This window comes from Typopeltis vanoorti, chromosome 6, assembly GCF_054136105.1.
Source record: "Typopeltis vanoorti isolate ZY-2024b chromosome 6, IOZ_Tvanoo_1.0, whole genome shotgun sequence".
NCBI lineage: Eukaryota > Metazoa > Arthropoda > Arachnida > Uropygi > Thelyphonidae > Typopeltis > Typopeltis vanoorti.
In genome coordinates, this window is record NC_143554.1 from 149,453,629 (window position 1) to 149,474,700 (window position 21,072).

General features: G+C 35.5%; 1 protein-coding gene across 1 annotated transcript in view; it reads right to left on the reverse strand.

Moving 5' to 3' along the window:
• Positions 1-679: 679 nt before the first annotated feature.
• LOC150106088 (uncharacterized) overlaps positions 680-21,072 on the reverse strand; it is a 58,472-nt gene continuing 38,079 nt past the window's right edge. The window contains exons 13-19 of the mRNA XM_090393838.1: positions 19,523-19,678; positions 18,914-19,069; positions 16,217-16,375; positions 13,008-13,166; positions 11,505-11,657; positions 10,553-10,711; positions 680-962 (exon numbers count right to left, since the gene is read on the reverse strand). Of these exons, the coding sequence (XP_090249964.1) occupies positions 828-962; positions 10,553-10,711; positions 11,505-11,657; positions 13,008-13,166; positions 16,217-16,375; positions 18,914-19,069; positions 19,523-19,678 (1,077 nt within the window). The 3' untranslated portion in view covers positions 680-827. The remainder of the gene's footprint in view (positions 963-10,552; positions 10,712-11,504; positions 11,658-13,007; positions 13,167-16,216; positions 16,376-18,913; positions 19,070-19,522; positions 19,679-21,072) is intronic.

Below are 21,072 nucleotides of genomic sequence, written 5' to 3' on the forward strand. Positions count from 1 at the left end.
CAGCAAACAAGTGCCGCCATCTGTTGGTCCCTAATAGAATATTTTTAATGTCTGAATTAGTGTGGGTTCTACGTTCGATTTTATTGAGTTAATGGGACGAAAAACCCGAGTTTCCTTGACTAAAAACCCTTTTGTCTCTGCCAGAGTCCACCCGTTGCACTTGGGAGTGCAACCTCCATTTTTACTTAGCTACGCAGGTTAATTTAATAATCATTTAATCCATTGAATTTAATAGTAATATTATTATTTAATAATTTAATAATTATTTCTGAGGAACGAACATCGGCCTTGAATAAAGGAACTGTATTCATTTTGTGTTATACATTACATATTTATGTTTGTATATTCTGTGTAGATATTCAAACATGATGTTAGCAATCACAATGTTGGCTGCAGGTGACATCCCGCAATAATGACCTGAAGTCCATAAACAGACTTCTTGGTATTTGGACGAGAAATCAGCCGCTAGCTGACCCTCTGACGTTGTGTACAGCGTGCACGTAATCTGCGCGATCAAACCAATACCACTATTCCTAGTTGAAGCAATCATTGTTATAATAAGTCTGTGTTCGACAATTAGATTTCCAGGGATATTTGGGATTCACCAATAATGAAAAAAATTGAATTCGTTTCATTATTATATCAAGTTGGCTTTCTTGTGAACTGCAGCAAATTGGAATGGAATAATTTATTAATGATCTTATTATTTACAAAAGGTAAACCAACGGCATGTGTTAAAATACAAAAATTATTAACATTATTTCAGTTCATAGCTGTGAATCGTTCTTTCATTGTACATTTCAGGTTTGATTATTGAAGGAGACTGATCAATTTCGTCGGGAATTTTGAACACCTCTTCTAAAATGTAGCAGCATCATATGCCTCTTTAATTTCGTTGGCGTTATGACAAGTTCGCATTCTGACTTTTTAATCTTTGAATACTCGCAATGCCGTTCATGTTCCTGGGAAAAAAAAATAAAATAAAATTAGCCAATTATTTTAGATTAGAAGTTAAAGCTTTATTTCATAATTTTTATACAGGTTAATTTTTATTTTAATTATCACGTTTGCCCACACATCTTGGATTAGCAACCTTGATAGTTTGTGCGATGTCTAATCTCAACGGTTATTCGCAGATGTAACTGAAATAAATATATTTAGGTTCTCATAAAAAATAATAAGTATATAAACATGCACCATCTGTCCAAAAAGAAACCGAACTTTTCGGAGTGGCGCACCTCTTGTATCTTTTTGTTGTCGAAAGCGGCAATCTTCATTAGTGTTGTGTCAACTGTTTATGACATTTGTTTCGTTAGAAACCGAGTTATAGTGCCAAGAGTGATAGTGTGTTTTGATGAACGGTCTGTCGTCACGATATTCATGCCGTACGCGACGAATTCTCGCTATCAATCGCTTCAAAACTACGAGATAAAACTTATCATTGACCGTTTGGCTAGGTGGAACGAATTCTTTCTGGATAATGCCCTTGGAATAGTAGAAACAAATCAGCATTGTCTTTACTTTTGACTTCTCCAAGCGACTTTTTTCCGATGCCCCTCTTCTGGTGGTCTCCACTCAGCACTCTGACGCTTTGTTTCTGGCTCATACTCAAAACACCACTTTTCGTCACCAGTAACGATCGTTTCAAGGAAGTTTGAGTCTTTATCAGCGGTTTTAATGAGATCCTTGCAGTGTTCAATTCGATACATTTTTTGGTCGTCGGTCAACTTGTGGGGAACAAATCGCGAATTCAATTTACGAAGACCCAAACTCTCGGTCAAAATGTTGCGCACAGTTCATTTGGAATCCCCAATTCATCTTCAATCAATCTCACGGATGATTTCAGGTTTTCTTTGATGAAATCACTCACTTTTGGAGGTTAACTTCGCTCAGTCCAATTTTTGGACGGCCCGGCATTTCGTCATTCTCAAACGTCTCACGATCACTTTGAATTCGCTTAATAAACTTGAGTACGGGATAACCATTCATTACCGTATGCCATTTGAAGCATTTGGTGCGTTTCGATAAACCGTTTACCAAGTTTAACAGAAAAGTCAATCGCAGCTCTCTGTTTGAAACTCATTTTCCGACTAAGGCGTATCTTAAAAGGTCTTTACGCTTGAAAATATTTATTTAGAGTGTTCGCTAAATAAATAAGTGATCGCTCTTTACCTGGTTTTGGATATCGTAGAATCATTTATTTAAATCATCATTAACTGCGCATCCAAAGTGCAACCAATATGGACATACGCTGCGTTTCTTGAAAGTTCTAGGTCCGAATCTCCTTTAGGATGTAAAGAATATTTATAAGTGTTTTAATTCAGAAGCCGAATAAACCAGTTAGCCAAGGATTTTTAACTGAGGGTATTGTAAAGAGATGTTGGACAGCTGTCACTCTTGTTTTAACAGATCCAACGTAAAGAGGTGGAATGATGAGTACCAGATGAATCTAGAAGTGCCCGCGGAAAGTACCTGTAAAAATATAGAATTAAAAAAAACAAAAATGTGGGGCATTTGTTGAAGTAACGTGTTAAAAAAGGGATCATGCATCAGCCCAATAAATCTCCTGTGGACAGCACCAAAAATAAATTTTAGAGTAGTTTAGCGACCATTCCAAACATATGACCAACAGCATTGTGATGGGAGATACGGAATTTATAGTGTTAGTAGTTGCACATGAGGAAAGCAGCATCTTGAGATGCAAGAATGTCTGGTTTTTAGAAGCTGGTGGAACTATTGATTTTATGAGTTAGGAAATGGTAGAGTTAATATCAGTTCAAGGGATGGAGTGAGAGATTTCGGATCCTATCTGAAGATAAGGGTAAGTGAGATAAAATTGCTTTGCAAAAAAAAATGGCAAGCTGCATTTTGTTAGCACACCGAAGGCGATCAAGTTATCCTTGACCATATAAAAAAATGTATGAAGATCTCTGTTTTTGGTACTTCTTATAGAGAATCTTCACGTTTCAGATGTCTAAATTAATTATTTATTCGATCAACTGTTTTTTGTTTGTTGTTTTCCTATAAATTGGCTTTCGTAAATTTTCGTTCGATAAATGTTCATTCAACGAATTATTTTTAACATTTCTTCATAGCGGACAAATTATTTGTGACTGAGAATGGGTTATATATGTAAAGTTAAAACTGTAGAGAGCGGAAAGAACTGAGTTCGTAGGCACCACTGCACTGGTAGAGAAGCTCGATGAAAGGAGCCATCTAACATAACATACAGTAAATGGCCAGAAAGAAATCTGGCTACCTACACCTGCAAAAACAGGAAAGTAAACCGAACGATGGCATTTTACTAAGCAGGCCTCAGTGCGAGACACGAACCGAGTTTCTGGAAATATCAACAGTAACAGCAGAGGTTTCTCTCTACAGCTTTTTGAATGACATTAAATATCGGACTCATAGCTTGCATAATTCACTCCAAAGCACAGAGATGGCAACTGTTGTCCCTAGCAGCATCCTTCATCTTATTTAATGAACCCTTTCTACGTTATTTTTGTAAGCAATTCTCCAGTGCATAAACATGAAGCATCTTTCAATGAAAATGTCAGTTAAAATGCAGTGATCGAACCTCCTCCAACCATTCGTAAGTCACAGCGTACTTCAAAAACATAGCTTTGAATACTTCTTAGAAACAAATCCGTCCCTGATCAACCCAAAAGAAGAAAATAAATGAACGATAGATTTGCGGAACATCTGGTTAGTTATTGGTTTGACATTTACGCGTATACCCTCACAGTACCAATGCAAGCTTTCTTAACCAGAATAAGATGTTTAATCTTTATTACCCCGGTATTTCTGTCTTGTATAATGCAGGTGTTGCTCTGCTTGGTTGACCTCCTTTGAGGGATGACAAGTGATAACTTCTTGGAGCAAAAATCCTGCTAACCGCGGTATGAGACCGGCTAACTCACTTTTAGTTAAAAGCTCTGATAAAGAGAGTAATTCGAATCCAGACCTTTCCAACCTCGATCACGTCCACAACATCCGTTCTTTCATTTACTCTTCGTTTGAGAAAATACATCACAGGAAATTAGTACGAAAATAATTAAACATACATTCTGTGGCCTTTGCCATTAGAATATACAAAGCTATAGAATATTAGGATCGTCGGAATCTAAAGGTTAGATAAATCTAAGTATTTATATATCTTATTCTACGGTTCTTATCGGGTCTGTAAGCGCTCATACGGACAAAGATAACTTTTGATTTCGAAACCATGATAAGGTGGTTTGTATTGGTTGGTTTACTGAGAAATAAAAACCCAAGTTTACAGGCGAAAAAACCCTGCCATCTCCGTATAAGACCTGTAATTCAATTTAGCTTAAAAAGCATGGATAAAGGCTTCTGTGTCCTAGTGGAGATCCGAACTCATGTCTTTCTATCCAAACGGTATCTTTGAAACCTACTGATCTACGAATGCCACTCCAATATTTCTATATGTAATAAATATAATTTATTCATTATATGATTCAGTACGATTTTATGTAATTAAAGATTACATTCATTTATAAATTTAATTTTAAAATAATTATTAAAAATGCACCTCCGTGTAGTTCGTAGCTCTTGGACATATTCGTTCGTTGGAAAAGTAGGCCTGAATGTCGTCCAAGACGCTAGGGTTCCTTTTGTTATCAACAAAACCATATGGATTAAGGGACCTTAATGTAAACAATTCGCTTTAGTTAGCCTTCGGTTGTTCTAAGTAACATTTAGTTTAGAAAAACGATAACTTTAACAGATTCACTCATACCTGATTAATGCGTACTACAAAATTATTCATACGAAGCAGCATGAATAACTGCAGAATTATTCAGGCATCAGAAAATTTCATTTTCTGATGATAAATATGGCAGAATGTTACTTACATAACCCATCTTACACGTATACTTGAGGTTTTTCTCTAGTCGGCGTGGATTATATGAATGTCTTTTGGTAGTAAAGAAATTTTGCCTTTCAGTTCCAGATCACAACCTCACTTACTGGATATTGGAAGAAGGGGCACCGTAATAAGTGCACGCAGATAATTGAAAAGTTCGTTAATGCAAGCATTACAGGTAAATTTGAAAAAAGATGTTAAAGGTAAGAAGTTTGTATTGGTGGATAGTAACAATTTAGCATGGATACAAATAAAGGACGTGGCATCCAATGTGTTCAAATGAAGTTTGCTTGGTATTGTTTGGGCATTCTGCTTTTAAAATGATATTGGAAAATTCCCATCACAGTCTTCTACGTAGAAAAGAATACAAATCTGCATTTGAAAGGTTAAATCCAGAAACAATCTGAAACAATCACAGGGGCTCACAGTGAGTACGGGCATGGCAAACCCGAGATACCCAAGCTAGACCTGATCTTACTTCATACAATATACACTTGGTATATCATATCTGTAGACTGATCTTCTACTCTTCTTTCCCTCTACTCTCTTACTTCTTAGTCCCCCCACCCCAGTGCTATTAGAGCAACTCGAGGGCGAGAGGGTGTCTCTTTCCTCTCAAACTGTAGTTTCCACTATCTACTGAAAGTGGAAACTACAGTTTCCACTTTCAGTTCAGTTTCCACTGAATTCAGGTCAAAGAGTGGTGGTTGACACTTTACGAAAACTTAACCATTGAAACCGAATGAACTCTAACCAACCTAAAGATACATGCCGGCTCGACCGTCGCCCGGTCAAACAAGGGTCATGCCCACTATTAGGGAACCAAGATAGGGAAAGCGAAAAATATATGCTATTGGAACAAAACATCACCTACTAGACAGGAAAAAACATAACAAGCATAGGAACATGGAATGTAAGAACTCTTCACCAGGAAGGAGCATTGGAAACAATACTACTGCATGAATTAGACAACTACCGATGGGAAGTGATTGGACTCTGCGAATCCAGATGGACTGGAAAAGGAGAATTCCACCATGGACAGTACAACATCTTAACTTCAGGCAGGGAGGACAACAAACACCAAGAAGGAGTAGCACTTATATTAAAACCACTCAAAACTCTTTAGTGTCCTACAATCCTATCTCATCTAGGATAATTAAAGGAAGATTAAAAATATCAATCGAATCACTAACAATTATTCAGTTATACTCACCAACTTCGACATCATCAGAAGAAGACATTGAGGGGTTCTATATAGATTTGCAAAAAGCAGTACAGCAAACATCAAGTCAAGATCTCCTAATTTTAATGGGGGACTTAAAAGCAAAAGTAGGCAAAGACCGGGACACCTGGCCAAGAGTAATCGGAAAGTTCGGGTTTGGAGAAAGCAATGGACTTGGCGAAAGACTGCAAAACTTCTGGTTAAATAATAGACTAACAATAACCAGCACTCTCTTTAAACATCCAAAACCCCAAAGAAAATGGACATGGATATCACCAGACAGACAAACCAAGAATATGATAGACTATATTATTGTAAACCAAAGATGGAAATCAAGTATCCTAAATTGCAGATCCTTCTCTGCATATTGTGGATCAGACCATAAGCTAGTATTAGCAAACCTAAGAATAAAGTTAAAATCCGAAAGCACTTTTAGAGTCAAAAGGAGACTGAATGTAAAAAAAAAAACAGAAGACAACAATATTCTAAGAAAATATCAAACTAGAACTAGATAAAAACCTGAAGGAATTACCAAAACAAATATAAACATCGACGAACATTGGTGCAAATTAAAGGAAATAATATTAAATTCGGCAGAAAAAAACAATAGGTTACACAGAAAGAGGAAGTAAAAAGAATTGGATCTCGAATGAAGGAAAAAGGTTAAGCGATCAAAGGAAAAGCATAAAACTAAAACAGAACCATAACAGAAATGAATATAATAGATTAACGAGAGAAATTTTAAAACTGGTTAAAAGAGACGAGAATAACTGGTTAGAAGAAAAATGCAAAATGGCAGAGAAGCTATCAAAAGAAAATAACCTTCATGGATTATTTAAACAAATAGACCAAATTAGTAAGACACGGACAACAAAAATTATAATGATCAAATCAAAGAGGAACAACTAATTCAAAGTAAAACAAAAAGAATGGCCAGATGGGAAGAATACTTCAAAGATTTATACAATATAAACTACTCCCAGGATACTACGATTCCAGCCACTGAAATGGAAGAGGAAACAAATATCTTTACCAAAGAAATAATAGCACATAGCATAGAAAAACTCAAAACAAGGAACGCGCCTGGCATTGATCAAATACACGCAGAATTCTTAAAAGCAGGAAAGGAACAACTTTTAGGACCATTAAAAACATTATTTGGAAGGATTTACAAAAACGAATCAGTGACTACTGATTGGACCAAATCAGTCATAACTCCTATATACAAAAAAAAAGAAGATAAAACAGAATGCAATAATTGCAGAAGCATTAGCCTCATCAGTATTCCAAGTAAGGTTTTTACGAAAGTACTCCAAAAACAAATTAAGTCATGTATAGAACTGGCACTAGGAGAAGAACAAGCAGGTTTCAGACCAGGGCGAAGCACAGTTGATCAACTATTCACCTTAAGACAACTAATAGAAAAGACACTAGAGTACAACCAAAGCTGCTACATAAATTTCATAGACTTTCGTTAGGCATTTGATTCAATCTGTAGAAGAGAACTATGGAAAAATTTGGAAGAATTTGGAATTCCCAACAAAACCATAAGAATAATAAAGAATCTGTATGAGAAATCTGAAAGTGCAGTATGAATAGAGGACACCTTAACCAACTGGTTCCACACAGAGAGCAAAGTAAGACAGGGATGCAATCTGTCACCAATCTGTCAATCGTACACTGGAAGAAGCACCCAATAAGACCTTAAACGATAAAGACTCCGGAATCAAAATATATGGGGAAAATGTGACAAATTTAAAATTTGCAGACGAAATTGCATTACTTGCAAGCACAGAAGAAAATCTACAGCGAATTTCCAATAAAATAAACGAGGAGTGTATAAAATCTGGATTAAACATAAATATAGACAAAACAAAAATTATGCAAATAGGAAAAAGAAGCACCAATCTGAAAATTGAAATTCATAGTAAGAATGTAGAGCAGGTAGAAAACTTCACCTACCTTGGAGGAGTTATTGAGTACAACGGTGAAATTATAAAAGATATAAACAGACGAATCAGTCAAGCATCCCAAACTTTGGACGACTTAATAAAATATAAAAGACAAGAGACATCAAACAAGTAATAACAATATTAAGAATCTATGAAACAATGGTCCTCCCAATAGTCTTTTATGGAAGTGAATGCTGGAATCTCAAAAAGCCTGAAGAGGAAAAATTATTAGCGACTGAAATGGATTGGCTAAGAGGATTACTTGGAGTATCTCTGAAATAACAAGAAATAGCAATAATAGACAAAACCCAAGAAAGAAGATTGCGATGGTTTGGCCATGTGAACAGAATGGGAAAAAAAGACTGCCATCTAAAGCCCTGAATACAACGATGTAAGGTAAAAGATCCAAAGGACGGCCCAGAATTAGATGGATAAACAAAATAAAAGAGAACCTGAAAACCAAATCACAACAAGCGACACCAAACTGGACAGAATTGTTCGGACCGTCCCGGGACAGACAGAAATGGAAAGAGTTCATTTGGCTTCATCATCATCATCCACGTAGATGATGGAAGAGAGACGAAGAAGAATCTGAAATTGGTTATCGTGCCACCTTGCCATTTTAGAAGACCTCTAAGGCTTGTTAAAGGAAAAATAACGCTTAATAACTGAAAGTTTATTTTGAATCAGAAAATTCTAGTCGAACAGATCCCAAGTACAAAAGCCGGAATATTAAAAGGAATGCTTTATGATAAAAAATGAATCAGTTAATTGCTTCTATTTTGTGTTTGGTACACCAGTTGTAAGAGATTTTGAAGCTATTAATAGGTTTTAATATTAATGTTTCTGTCCTCATCCTTATAAACTCTCTGATGAATTCAAGTTACTGAGAAAACATATTTGCAACGGAATTAGCAGTTCCGATGGAACAGATAAAGAGATATAGAATACGTACATTACGGAGCCAGATTTAAGCAAGCAGTTGGTACTCATCTAAATGCATTTAAGAATACACACTATGCTAGTAAAGAAGATAAGTAAGATTCTTGATGTAAAAATAAGACTTGTGTTCATTATTAAGGCCATTGAATAGATGATGTGATGCAGCTCAAGTGTTCATAAAACTTTCATTGCTTAATCCTGATATCATCTTAAGCCAAGCAACAAAGAATAATTATTAAGATCTACTTATGATGCATTTAGCTCAAATAATAATTTAGAAAATATTGAACACCAATATAGGAAAATTAATTAACGGATTGGAGAAGACATAACGTCTTTGAAAACGTTGGGGAGAAGTTGATTCCAAAAGATACAGTAAAATTGTGGATGGGTATCAGTCGACACGGAATTTTAAGAATTTCGCAGGGAGTGCATTTAACTGGCTGGTCATACCAGCAAATAATGCTGTTGTTGAAAGAAAATTTTCTCTTTCTGGTGTTAAAACATGAGGCCAGAATGCGACTTAATCAACTAGATGAATTAGAGCAGATCTGCTCAAAAATCCGATGCTGCAAGGATTGCCCTGACAAATAGTACACAACCTCGAATGTAGGAAAAAGATGAAGAAGACATTGATTCCAACTATATTTCAATGAATTTTAATTTTTGTCTTGTGTTGCAGTATTTTATACACAATATAGGAATTTAGAAACCATCTGGCAACTCTGGTTTGGTTACTGGATTACCCTCTTTTCTCTCTCCAGTGATGCCTATTGTAGACTTATGGCAATTTTCCTAGTTTCCATAATGTTACACGGCTATAACACACACACACACACACACACACACACACACACACACACACACACACACACACACACACACACACACACACACACACACATTACTGTTCCTTTTTAATTCTAGTCGCCGACCATTGTAACATTTTCAGTCATTTATTAGTCCGAGTTAGTCGATCTTTGTCTCAGGCAAAATTATTTTTTCTTCTGGAAACTAGGTTTTTAACCATCAACAAACCAACAAATTCAAAAGAATTTGTTGGTTTGTTGTTTGTCTCCTTTGCAATTGCATAATATGCTGGTCTCGCAGCTCAGGCTGCGAGACCAGCATATTGCGTTTTTTTTTTTTTTTTTTTTTGTGTGCTGTGGTTTTGAGCGGTTCTGGATACTGGAAACCTGTGTTTTTAGGAATCGGAAAAATAAACAGCCAAATAACCACTACTTATGAGAACCAGCTATTTCGCTTGAGAAAAAAAAAAGTATTTCCTGCCATAGACGAAAGATTTTAATCTAGACTAAGTTAGATTTTACTAAGTAGAAAGAGTCCACCATATTTGAGACGATGTACCACTTATGGTTTAGGAACACGAGATGGAGGAAGTTACCTGCCTTACACAATCATCAGCACAAATAAGGGCAGAAACCAACTGCCTGCAGATTTCTAAAAGATATATCGTTATTTATTTTATTTTATTTTATTTTATTTTTTAAGAAAAATATTTAAGATTAAAAACTGCTTGAAACATACCTGTTTCACTTTCCGTAGAAGCTTCATTACACAGAAAGAACAGGTGACCTCCTCTTCTGGACATTCTTCATTCCTGTGCCTTTGCAAATCCTGTCGGACTAATTCAGTACGGCATCGTTCACACTTCACCGGAACTAAGTCACAGACACTTCTGTGGTTCTGGAAATAGTATGGAAAAACATGTAACGAGTAACTACAAAAAAAACGTTTAATTGTTAAAATAATTTCACTGAGTCTTCTAAGTAACGTTACACAGATTTATAAATTCATCGGTTAATCAATGTGCGCATGCGCAGATTTCTTCAGTAATTTGATAACGCATGTACTATCTAGCAAAAAAGTCGTAGCACTTGTTTCTAATTATATATATATATATATATATATATATATATATATATATAATATGTATACAGTGGAGTAGCTGGGGGGGGGGGATGTCATCCCCGTGCGGCACTTTGAACCTTACCCTATACGTCGTGTATTATTTGTTTTATTTTTTTGGTGTGTATTGAGAGGGGCGGCAAAAGCACGCCGTTTGAGTGTGTGTGTGTGTGTGTGTGTGTGTGTGTGTGTGTGTGTGTGTGTGTGTGTGTGTGTGTGTGTGTGTGTGTGTGTGTGTGTGTGTGTTAGGGGGGGATCTTCCCCCTTGACGCTACGGCGCCCAATCCCCCGAGTTCTGGGCTGGTAAGCCAGTTCTCTATTGATTTGAAACGTCCAACAAATTGTTGTCTCATGAAGGCAAACACATTGTTGGACGTTTCAAAACAATGAAGAGACAAAAAACGTGACATAAAAACGTTTCAAATTTCGGCTTATCAGCTTAATCCTCTTATCGGCTTATCCCAGCTCAAAACAATGAAGAGACAAAAAAACATGGTATAAACACGTTTAAAATTTCGGCTTATCTTTTTATATATATAGAGTAGATATATATACTTGCTTCTAAACTTACCGGCATAGCAACTTGTTCAACTTCTTGGTGGCAGAAGGAGCAGTTTACAAGGATCTTCGGGCATGCGTACTCCACATGAATTTGACTGCAGTTGCGTTTCAGTGTAGCGTCACATTTGTCACATTTCACCAAATCGCAAACCTCCTTGTGGCTCTGAAAAGCACATGAATAAATAAATAAAAACATTACATAATGAAGAAAAAATCAGCTCATAAAAATACCCTTAAAAATTCTTATCCTCCGGGATGTCAGAATTTAAGAATAGCATGAGTAGAAATGAATTAACAAATATTCAGAATTGACAAATATTCTGAATTATGAATTAACAAATAATCTGAATTAACAAATATAACATCTGGGACAGTACAATAATTACTAAAAGAAAGAGCCATACTGCTTCATTTTGGCGAAGTAAAATTACATCGGCAAAGTGGATATCAGATCCAACGTTATTTCCAAGCCGAATGTTTGTAGCAACTATGAGAGTTTCGTATGTGGATGAAAGTTTTAAGTACTCGTAGTGCGCTAGCAACAGAAAAGGAAATATTAACATTTATAAACATATACATATTTAAGACGTTTGAAGTATTTTATCAAAGAAAATTAGCTTATTCTAAACGTAAGTAAATACGAAGTTAGATAAAAGTATTTACAAGTCTCTGAGTCAAATCTGTATCTTTACACAACATGGAACTTTGTTCAAGTCACTTCAAGCCGTGAGCGGAACGGTGGTCTCCCACCGTTCGATAGATGGTGGGATATCTATCCCACCATCTATCGAACGTCCATCTATCCACAGGTAGTCTCCACCTATGGAGAGATGGACGCGATTATCCGTTGGTATAAGATGAGGGATTTGAACCCGCAAGTAACTTTCCTTAGATCATGTATTTTCAAAAAAAAAAAAAGAAGAAGTTTAATTTCAACAAATGAATTATATTTTTATCTTTTGAAATAATCAATTCTAGAAATAAAAATTGCATTTGTCTTAACTGCTAACTTCACTTGTAATTCTTCAACTAACGATCGACTCACCTCATTCTTCATTTATTACGTTAAATTCAATGGTCAGTTACAACCAAGTAACTTCGCTTCTTAAAAGCTAGTTGATATGTCACATATATTAGAAGCTAGTTGGCAATGATAGAAAGTTTTGCCGAAAATTAAATTTTCGGCAAAACTTGATACGCTATTTATAAAAGGTACTATTGACTACAACGACGTTCATTTATTTTAAGTTTAGTAGAGATTATTCTACCATAAGAAAGTATGTTTTTAATTCAGAATAATCGTCTGTAAACCACACATACATATACAGTAGTAGTTAGTAGTTAGGACGAATAAAAGATACGGGGTGCTTTCATCTAGCATAGAGGCAGATAATACACTCAACTACACGGATGATAATTCTAATTTAAAATTTCTTGTTTATTTTTATTAATTTATTAATTTTTTTCATTTCTTTATTTCATTATTTTTATAATGAGAAATTTTGCGCCTTACTTTGTATTCTTTTCGCAGAAATGGCATTCCACACCCGGGACATTTGACTTCTACCTCTGGACATTCGTTTTTGATGTGTCCAGGAAATTTCTTACGACCCACTCCAGCACTGCAGTGCCGGCATGTAATCATATCTGAGCTACAAGTACGTTTATGATCCTGTGGAAAGAGAAACATTTATTACTAATAAACTTGATTCATAAGTCAAAAAAAATCAATTTTCGTTCTGAAAAAAAAAAAAAAAACATAACCGGTTTTATGTTTTAGATTTATTTTTCTAGACATCCTAACACATTGCATATTGTTAAAGTATAATTATTATTAACTAGTTGCCCTGTTTTGTGGGATGAAAAACCTTCTACTTCCGGTTGAAACTGACTCATCATCAGTCGAAGCAGATAAAGGTTCCTTGCATCATAGACGAGAATCGAACTCAGGTCTTTCCACTCAAATGGATTCGTCTATACCTATTGAGCTACGGTGGCTCCTCAAGTGCAGTTGGTGATAATCTAGTCAATGTCTCCGTTATAGAAACCCAGTTCCATCTTCTTACCAAGAAGAAAAATCCTACTTCACTCCTCATTTTTGATAATGTACTAAATATCAGTTCAATAGCAGTTGTCCTTCTTGGGTTACTTCAATATCTCGCTTATTCAAACAAAAAACGCATCGCATCCATAGTGTGGTGTCCTTGACATTCAAAATCTTTGTATTCTTCCTTTGTTCAAAGAACCACTTCTGTCCAGCTCGATTCCTGACACTTCATAAATCCCGATATTGATCGATCTTAGAAAAATGTTCTCTCATTTCAGATGCTTCGCCCAAAACGTCTAAGAATTACGGATTATATAAAGAAAAAGTCAATCAGTCTAATAAGGTGACCCCTCTCATAGACTCCATCCAAGCACTTTCTAATATGAGCCTGTTTCTACATTATGCATTTTTAAAGTACTTTCATGGACATTTCTCTTACTACCTTGCCATTACCGTTCCTCTGCTTTTCTTTAATTATGTAAGAAGCAGCCTTCACTGTACTGTTTTCCTCAATAACTACAACCCTCTCCAAGCTCTTTTGAAAAACATCTTAATAGATTACCTCTTCGTCTTAACCTCTTGTCGAGATACATCTCTAGTATGCTATAGATCTTTACGTCTCTTGTGTTGTATTAAAAAAGAAGTTTCAGGTGATTTTATATCAAGAATGACTTGCGTGATATAAACATCATATAATTCAACGAACATCATATAATTTAGTAAAATTCATAAGCATCGTATAATTTAATACCTGTCAAAATCAAATAAAAAGAAATGCAAATATATTATCTGCTCACATTCAACAGGCATAGGAAAGCATGACCTATATTTTCCCAATGATTGTAATAAAATGGTTTAATAAAGTACAAAGTACGGCATACACTGGGCTGTCATATTTTATTGTTGTTTCATACTTGATATTCAAAAATCAAATTAAACATATTTGATCGTTTGAAAGTTAACCATAAAAAACTTATTGTTTAATACTGACCACATACAAATATTTTAACAATCTTTGCCTACCAGTTTCGCTAGCAAACTGTTCTAGCTTTTTCAAGGAGTTGACGGAAAAGTATAAAAAATACTAGTAAATGCAAATTGAAAGGAACATTTAAAACATTGTAAACACTCGAGTAGCTAAGGTTGCACGTTCGCGTGACAGAAACTGAGAGGACGTATTGTTCTTAATCATTATCACGCATGCGTGATAATGATTTGTTATAAACGCATAATGTGATTACTGGCTAGCTGTATTTCAGATGGATTTAGAGAGGGGATGAGGTTTTCCCATGAACTGTTAAGAATAGTAGCTTGGTTTCTGTTGAGGTTTCCGCCAGTTTTTAACACTACTGCGGCTTCCTTGAATAAACTATGTCTATAATCGTCGTCTAAATATGGCATGGAGCTATTTTGCCACTCTATCGTGTGGTTCGAAGTACAGAAATGATGTGCTAAGCCGGAAGAAATACTTCTGTTGTGGTTTACATCACCAACGTTCTCTCTCTGTCTGATCTCCAAACTCCGTGAAGTTTGTCCAATGTAGGCAAGACCACAGGAGCAAGGAATGTAATATACTCCTGGATATTTGTAGAATGGCACCTTATCTTTTGGGGATCCTAAAACCTGTCTGATGCTGGTGGTTGGTTTGAAGACCACTCTGATGTTGTAGGCTCTTAGTATTCTGCTATTTGATAAGAAATTGACTTGATGAAAGGGATCACTACAGTAGAAATGTGCTGGGAGTTTGGTTTTTCTTGTCTGGGGGTTGTCACCGTATAGATATTTTTTGATGATGTTCGGAGGGTATCCATTTTGTGATAATGTTTTGGCTATTAGTGATATTTCAGTCTGTGTATCCTCCTCTTCTGATATAAACGTACGTGATCTATTTTTCAACCTACGGATAATGCTTAGTTTGTGTGTCACTGAAAGATACCTTCTTTATACTTCTAACCATCACAAGACACACATACTAAGCATTATCCATAGGTTGAAAAATAGAGCACGTAAGTTTATATCAGAAGAGGAGGACACACATAGAGCACAGTTACTGTTATTCCATGGATTGCTTCTGCTGGACGGGATCAACTACAAAAACAGTCTTACTGCTGAGATAGATTCCAGACCAGTTTATCGTCCCCAAAACTGGTCAGTATAACACGCGCAAATTACAGCCAAAAGAATACTTGTAGACATAGGATTAACCAGATTATCCTCGAATTACAGTTACGAATTCCAGGAATACATGAAAGGGGTGGTTAGTGCCTGTTAAAACCACTGATGATAAAGATATATTTTTGTTGTTGTAAAACACTGTAGTTTGTTCAGTATTGCTAAGTAAAGGCGTCCGTTGAAGTTTGGTTTTAGTTATAATTCATTAGCAATGTGACGAGCTAATTTTCAGAAATTTGAAAACCAACATACGATCTCATAAAACTGTCGAGATTTCGGCACAACCAGTTGAGTACAAATGCACGCTAACCAAGCCACATTAAATATATAAATATATCTTTCCAGAGGTCATATAAAAGCGTTAGTAACTGACTTCAAATTTAGCTGAAAATATGACGACACATACGCTTCCTTCTAACAAGAAAAGTAGATGATTAGCTACAATGAAAATCAATTCGGTTAATAATACAATCAGAGTTTAGTAACTCTTCAAGGGCACTTACAAGGATGCTGCCTTGTTCTACCATCTGGTCACAGTTAGGACAATTCACAAGTATCTTTCGACACGCATATTTTGAATGAAATTCGTAATTTTTCTTTTTCACCATATTGCCACACCAATCGCACTGGACCTTCAACAAATCACATATTTGCATGTGCAACTGAAAAATAAAATACGATCTTACTACACGGAAATTCGATTAAATCTGCACACAACAACAACAACAACAACAGCAATAATAATAATAATAATAATAATAATAATAATAATAATAATTTTTTTTTTCACGTTTAAACATTTTATTATGTCTCAGATAAATTACATACATAGATACAGTAATAATTATAGTACATTACAATTGTGAATAACAGATACCTGAAAGTTAATAATATTTTTAAATAATAATAATAATAATAATTTTTTTTTCTGTATAATGTATTATATTCTTTCTTTGGGAGGCATTTCTGATTTCTTCCTCGAAGCTTAGCAGAGCTTATCTGAGGAAGATAATAAATGATGGATGGCGATGGTTTCATGGTTATGTTTCTATATTGGTCGCAAGCCAGGTGTTGATTTTACTGTTTGTTGATACGTGCTTGGAAGACTTCAATAGCTATTACAGTTTAACTTTTTTTTTTCTTTTTTCTTTTTTTTTTTTTTTTTTGCAAGTAGGGTTGGATTTAGATATGGTGTGTTTGTTTCCTTGTGTTCTTGTAGTGACGGTTTTTGAGAGGGGGTTTGTCATAGTGTGTGTGTGTGTGTGTGTGTGTGTGTGTGTGTGTGTGTGTGTGTGTGTGTGTGTGTGTGTGTGTGTGTGTGTATGTGTGTGTGTGTGTGTGTGTGTGTGTGTGTGTGTGTGTGTGTGTGTGTGTGTGTGTGTGTGTGTGTGTGTGTGTGTGTGTGTGTGTGTGTGTGTGTGTGCGTGCGTGCGCGCGCGCGTGCGTGCGTGTGGGGGGAGAGAAAAACAGGAATTGCTCTAATTTTCATTCTCGCTATAATATTTATATAGTGCCTGTTTCAGCTCTCTGTATGTTCCTAGGTTTCTGTCGTCGAACGGCAGTTTGTTTATCATGTCAGGTACGTAGAAGTTTCGGGCGGCTTTGCCGTAGTGATTGTTGTACTTATATGTTATGTAGTTTGTTGACTGTGGTCTTGTTAGTTGATATGTTGTTCTGGTTACTCTATAAGTTGGGCTGTAATAGTGTTTTAACATGACTGTGTAGTGGCATAAGTGTTTCACCTTAAATATTTTGTGTTTTGTCCGTGCTTCCTGCATAAGTGTGGGTTGTTCCCAGAATATCAGTTTTACCATTTTATATTCCAACCATTGTAACCTGTTAAGTCTGTAGTCTGCACAGAATGCGTATGATGTGATTGCATATCTTAAAATGTTTTCACATAATGCTTTATAGATTAGTATTTTTATGTGGGTTGGGGCAATGTCTTTTAATCTGTATAGTTTGCTTGCTATTATCCTAAGCTTGTATGTAGGTAGTTTGTATGGCTATTCCAACTTTGATCAGCATCCAAGTGAAGTCCAAGATAGCGTGTTGTTTTCACCTGTGTGATGGTTGTGGTTTTAGGTTCTGCACTTTGTTTATAGGAAGATGAATGTTGGACAGTGAGATATTTAGTTTCTATGGGCAGGGTTTGGGAGTTTTTGAATACCATTAGCTTTGTTTTTCCAGGGTTTATATATATGCCGTTTTCGGTTAACCAGTTAGTGATTTGATTGATGTCGTGTTGCATATTTGTGTAAGCGATATTTGCGATTTTACTTTTTAGGGGAAGGTGGCTTATATTGTGTGTGTATATGTTAAATAGAATGGCAGATAGGACAGCTCCTTGCTGTACTCCACAGGTTACGTGTACCTCTTTGCTGTACGCTGATCCTATACGTGTAGTGTGCTTCTGTTTTTCATGTATGCTTTAAACCACTGGAGTAGACGACCACCAATTCCGATATGCGTTAGTTTCGTTAACAAGGTTTTGTGTGTTAGTGTGTCAAATGCTTTTGTTAGGTCAATGAATACCACTAATGTTATTCTGTTTTTATCCAATGCACCGTTTATTAGATCTGTGAAATCTTCCAGGAGTGTTGCTGTTCCTTTACTTTTTTGAAAGCCATATTGTGTTTTGGGTATGATTAGAAATTTTTCAACGTTTGTGGAGAGTTTGTGATGCACGATGCGCTCCATGATTTGGTTGATTACAGACAATGTGGCGATGGGTCTGTAATTACTTATAATGTTTCTTTTTTCATGTTTGTGTATGCGTGTGATTAATGCAGTCTTTAGTATTTTTATTAAATAATGATTTAATATAGGTATGTGTCCCTTTTCGAAGATTTTATTTAACAGTTTTTGTATAACTGGAAGTAGGTCGGTTGAGTGTTTCTTGATGTCTTTTGGTCTGATTCCGTCTATCCCCGGTCCTTTGTTAGGGTTAATTTGTTGAATTGCCAGTGATAGTTCTTTTGTTACTGTGGGGAACCACATCGACTGGGTTGCTCGTGGACCTAGTGGAGAATGTTCGTTTATGTGAGGAAAGGTTGATTTTGCATTCAAACTATGAAATTAATAAATATGAAAAAACAAACTATGAAAATAATAATAATAATAATAATAATAATAATAGGAATTCATCCTTATTTCATAATTTAAATGGTTGAAGAAGAAAATTATGGTAATATACTTACTTCTTTCTCTTTTCGTATGAGAACTATTCCACAACCAGGACAGCTGATCTCCGCCTTTTCACACGTTTCTAAATGTTGTGGTAAACTTTTCCGGGTTACTCTGGCACCACAGAGGCCACATGTATCCATGGCTAAATTACAAGTACGCTGATGGTTCTATGGAAGAAGATATAGTACACTGATTTTGCATTCAAACTACGAACCACGACATAATGATTTAATAATCTGTTATTTATTATTTTTTAAATTTGTTTTTAATTTTTAAATTTTATTATTATTATTATTATTATTATTAGAAAACTACTAAATTCGACCTCATATTCTCGAAAAAAAGAAGAAAAAATCATGTATTATGTAATCCTTGAATATGATTAGTACTAATGCAAAGAAAAATGGGGGAGGGGAACGCAATCTTCCCCGCATATATTACGCGGATGCATCACAATTTGAGAACCCCTGGTGTACAGTTTCTTTTAATTCATCTAACAGCAGCAGCCATACAGATTTTCCGGAGTGTTCATCAAATTATCGCACGTTTCAACAAGGGTGATACAGATAATCAAAACTTGTTCACTAATATTTATAATGAGGTGTTCTCCAAACACTTACAAGAAAAATGCCTTGTTCTAACTCTTGCTGACATGCACACTTCACAAGTATCTTTGGACAGGAAAAGTTTATGTGAAATTCGAGGTTTTTCCTTTTTATTTTATTATCGCACTTCTGACATTTCACTTGTATAGATTTACAGGAATCCGTATGGACCTGAAAGGGAAACAAAATATAAAAACTAAATCACATAAATCATGCCTTGACATTCGTTTTAACGTAGCAATCGTAAAGTTCGATTAATGTATCTTAGATAAATAAAATACGTTTTCGAATAACTACAATGAATACCGAGGCAACTAATATCAAAAGGTAAACTCTATATGCCATTTTTTCCTTACAAAATACTGAACCTTTGTTAAAATTTACAAAAATGATGTTTTTCTTGTATGTGTGTGTGTGTTATGTTCCATCGAGTCGTTTCTGACTCCTGGCGACTCCACGAACATACACTCTCCAATCCGATCTGGCCCTGAACCATGTCTTTCAGAAGCTCCAAGCGCACTCCAGTTGCTTCTATAACTCCATCCACCAATCTAATTCTTGGCCTTTCTCTTCTCCTGCTTCCATCAACTTTAGCAAGCATCATCATCTTTTACAGCCTGTCATTTGCTCGCATAATATGTCCGAAGTATGACAATTTTTACTTGATGATCATAGCTTCGAGGGAGCAATCTGGCTTCATTCTGTCTATCACTGATTTAATGGTTTGTTTTCTAGTCCATGGTATTCTTAGGAAGCGTCTCCAAACTCATAATTCAATTGCACCTATCTTCCTTCTTTCACTCTTTCTCAAGGTCCAACTTTCACATCCGTACAGTACCACTTGCGAGGCTAATATCTTTAAAGATCTTGCTTAAATTTATCATTGCTTTCTTTCGAGTAATAATCTTCTTCTAATTTCTTCAATACAATAACCATCTTTATCAATTCGGGATCCTAGGAGCAACAAAATGGTTAACTGCTTCCCTTTTCTCCCCATCTACTTCAAAGTATTGTATATGAGGAAATCTTGTATATAAGGAAATGTTTAATCTTATAGTGCATTAGCACTGTTCAACAGTGTAGCTTGTTTTCGTTTTCAATGGCAAATCCTTAGCTACTTGTCCTTTTCTTAGTTTGCAAAATATCTGTATATTTCATAAAGTATCCTACCAGTGGTGCCCTTCTGCCACTGGCAACTGTCCTAATGCCATAAAGTTCTTGGGCCACTGGTACGAGGAGTGGGCGAAGAATTTTTTCTTTGTTTTTTAATTTTTATATTTTTTGTATTTTTTACTTATTTTTATAAAATCCGCAAATACTACTCTAGGAATCAAACATGAGCTAGATTCGAATCCGTATCAGATAGGATTGCACTGGCATTTTATTAATTTATTTCACTCAAAGATAAAATTACATTTTAGGCAAAAAACTCACAAAAGCTCACTCGCTATTAATAAACAGCACTATTGACTACACAGACGTTCATTTATTCTAAGGTTAGTAGAGATTATTCTCCCATAATTTATTAATATATAATTATAATAATTATAATAATTATATAATAT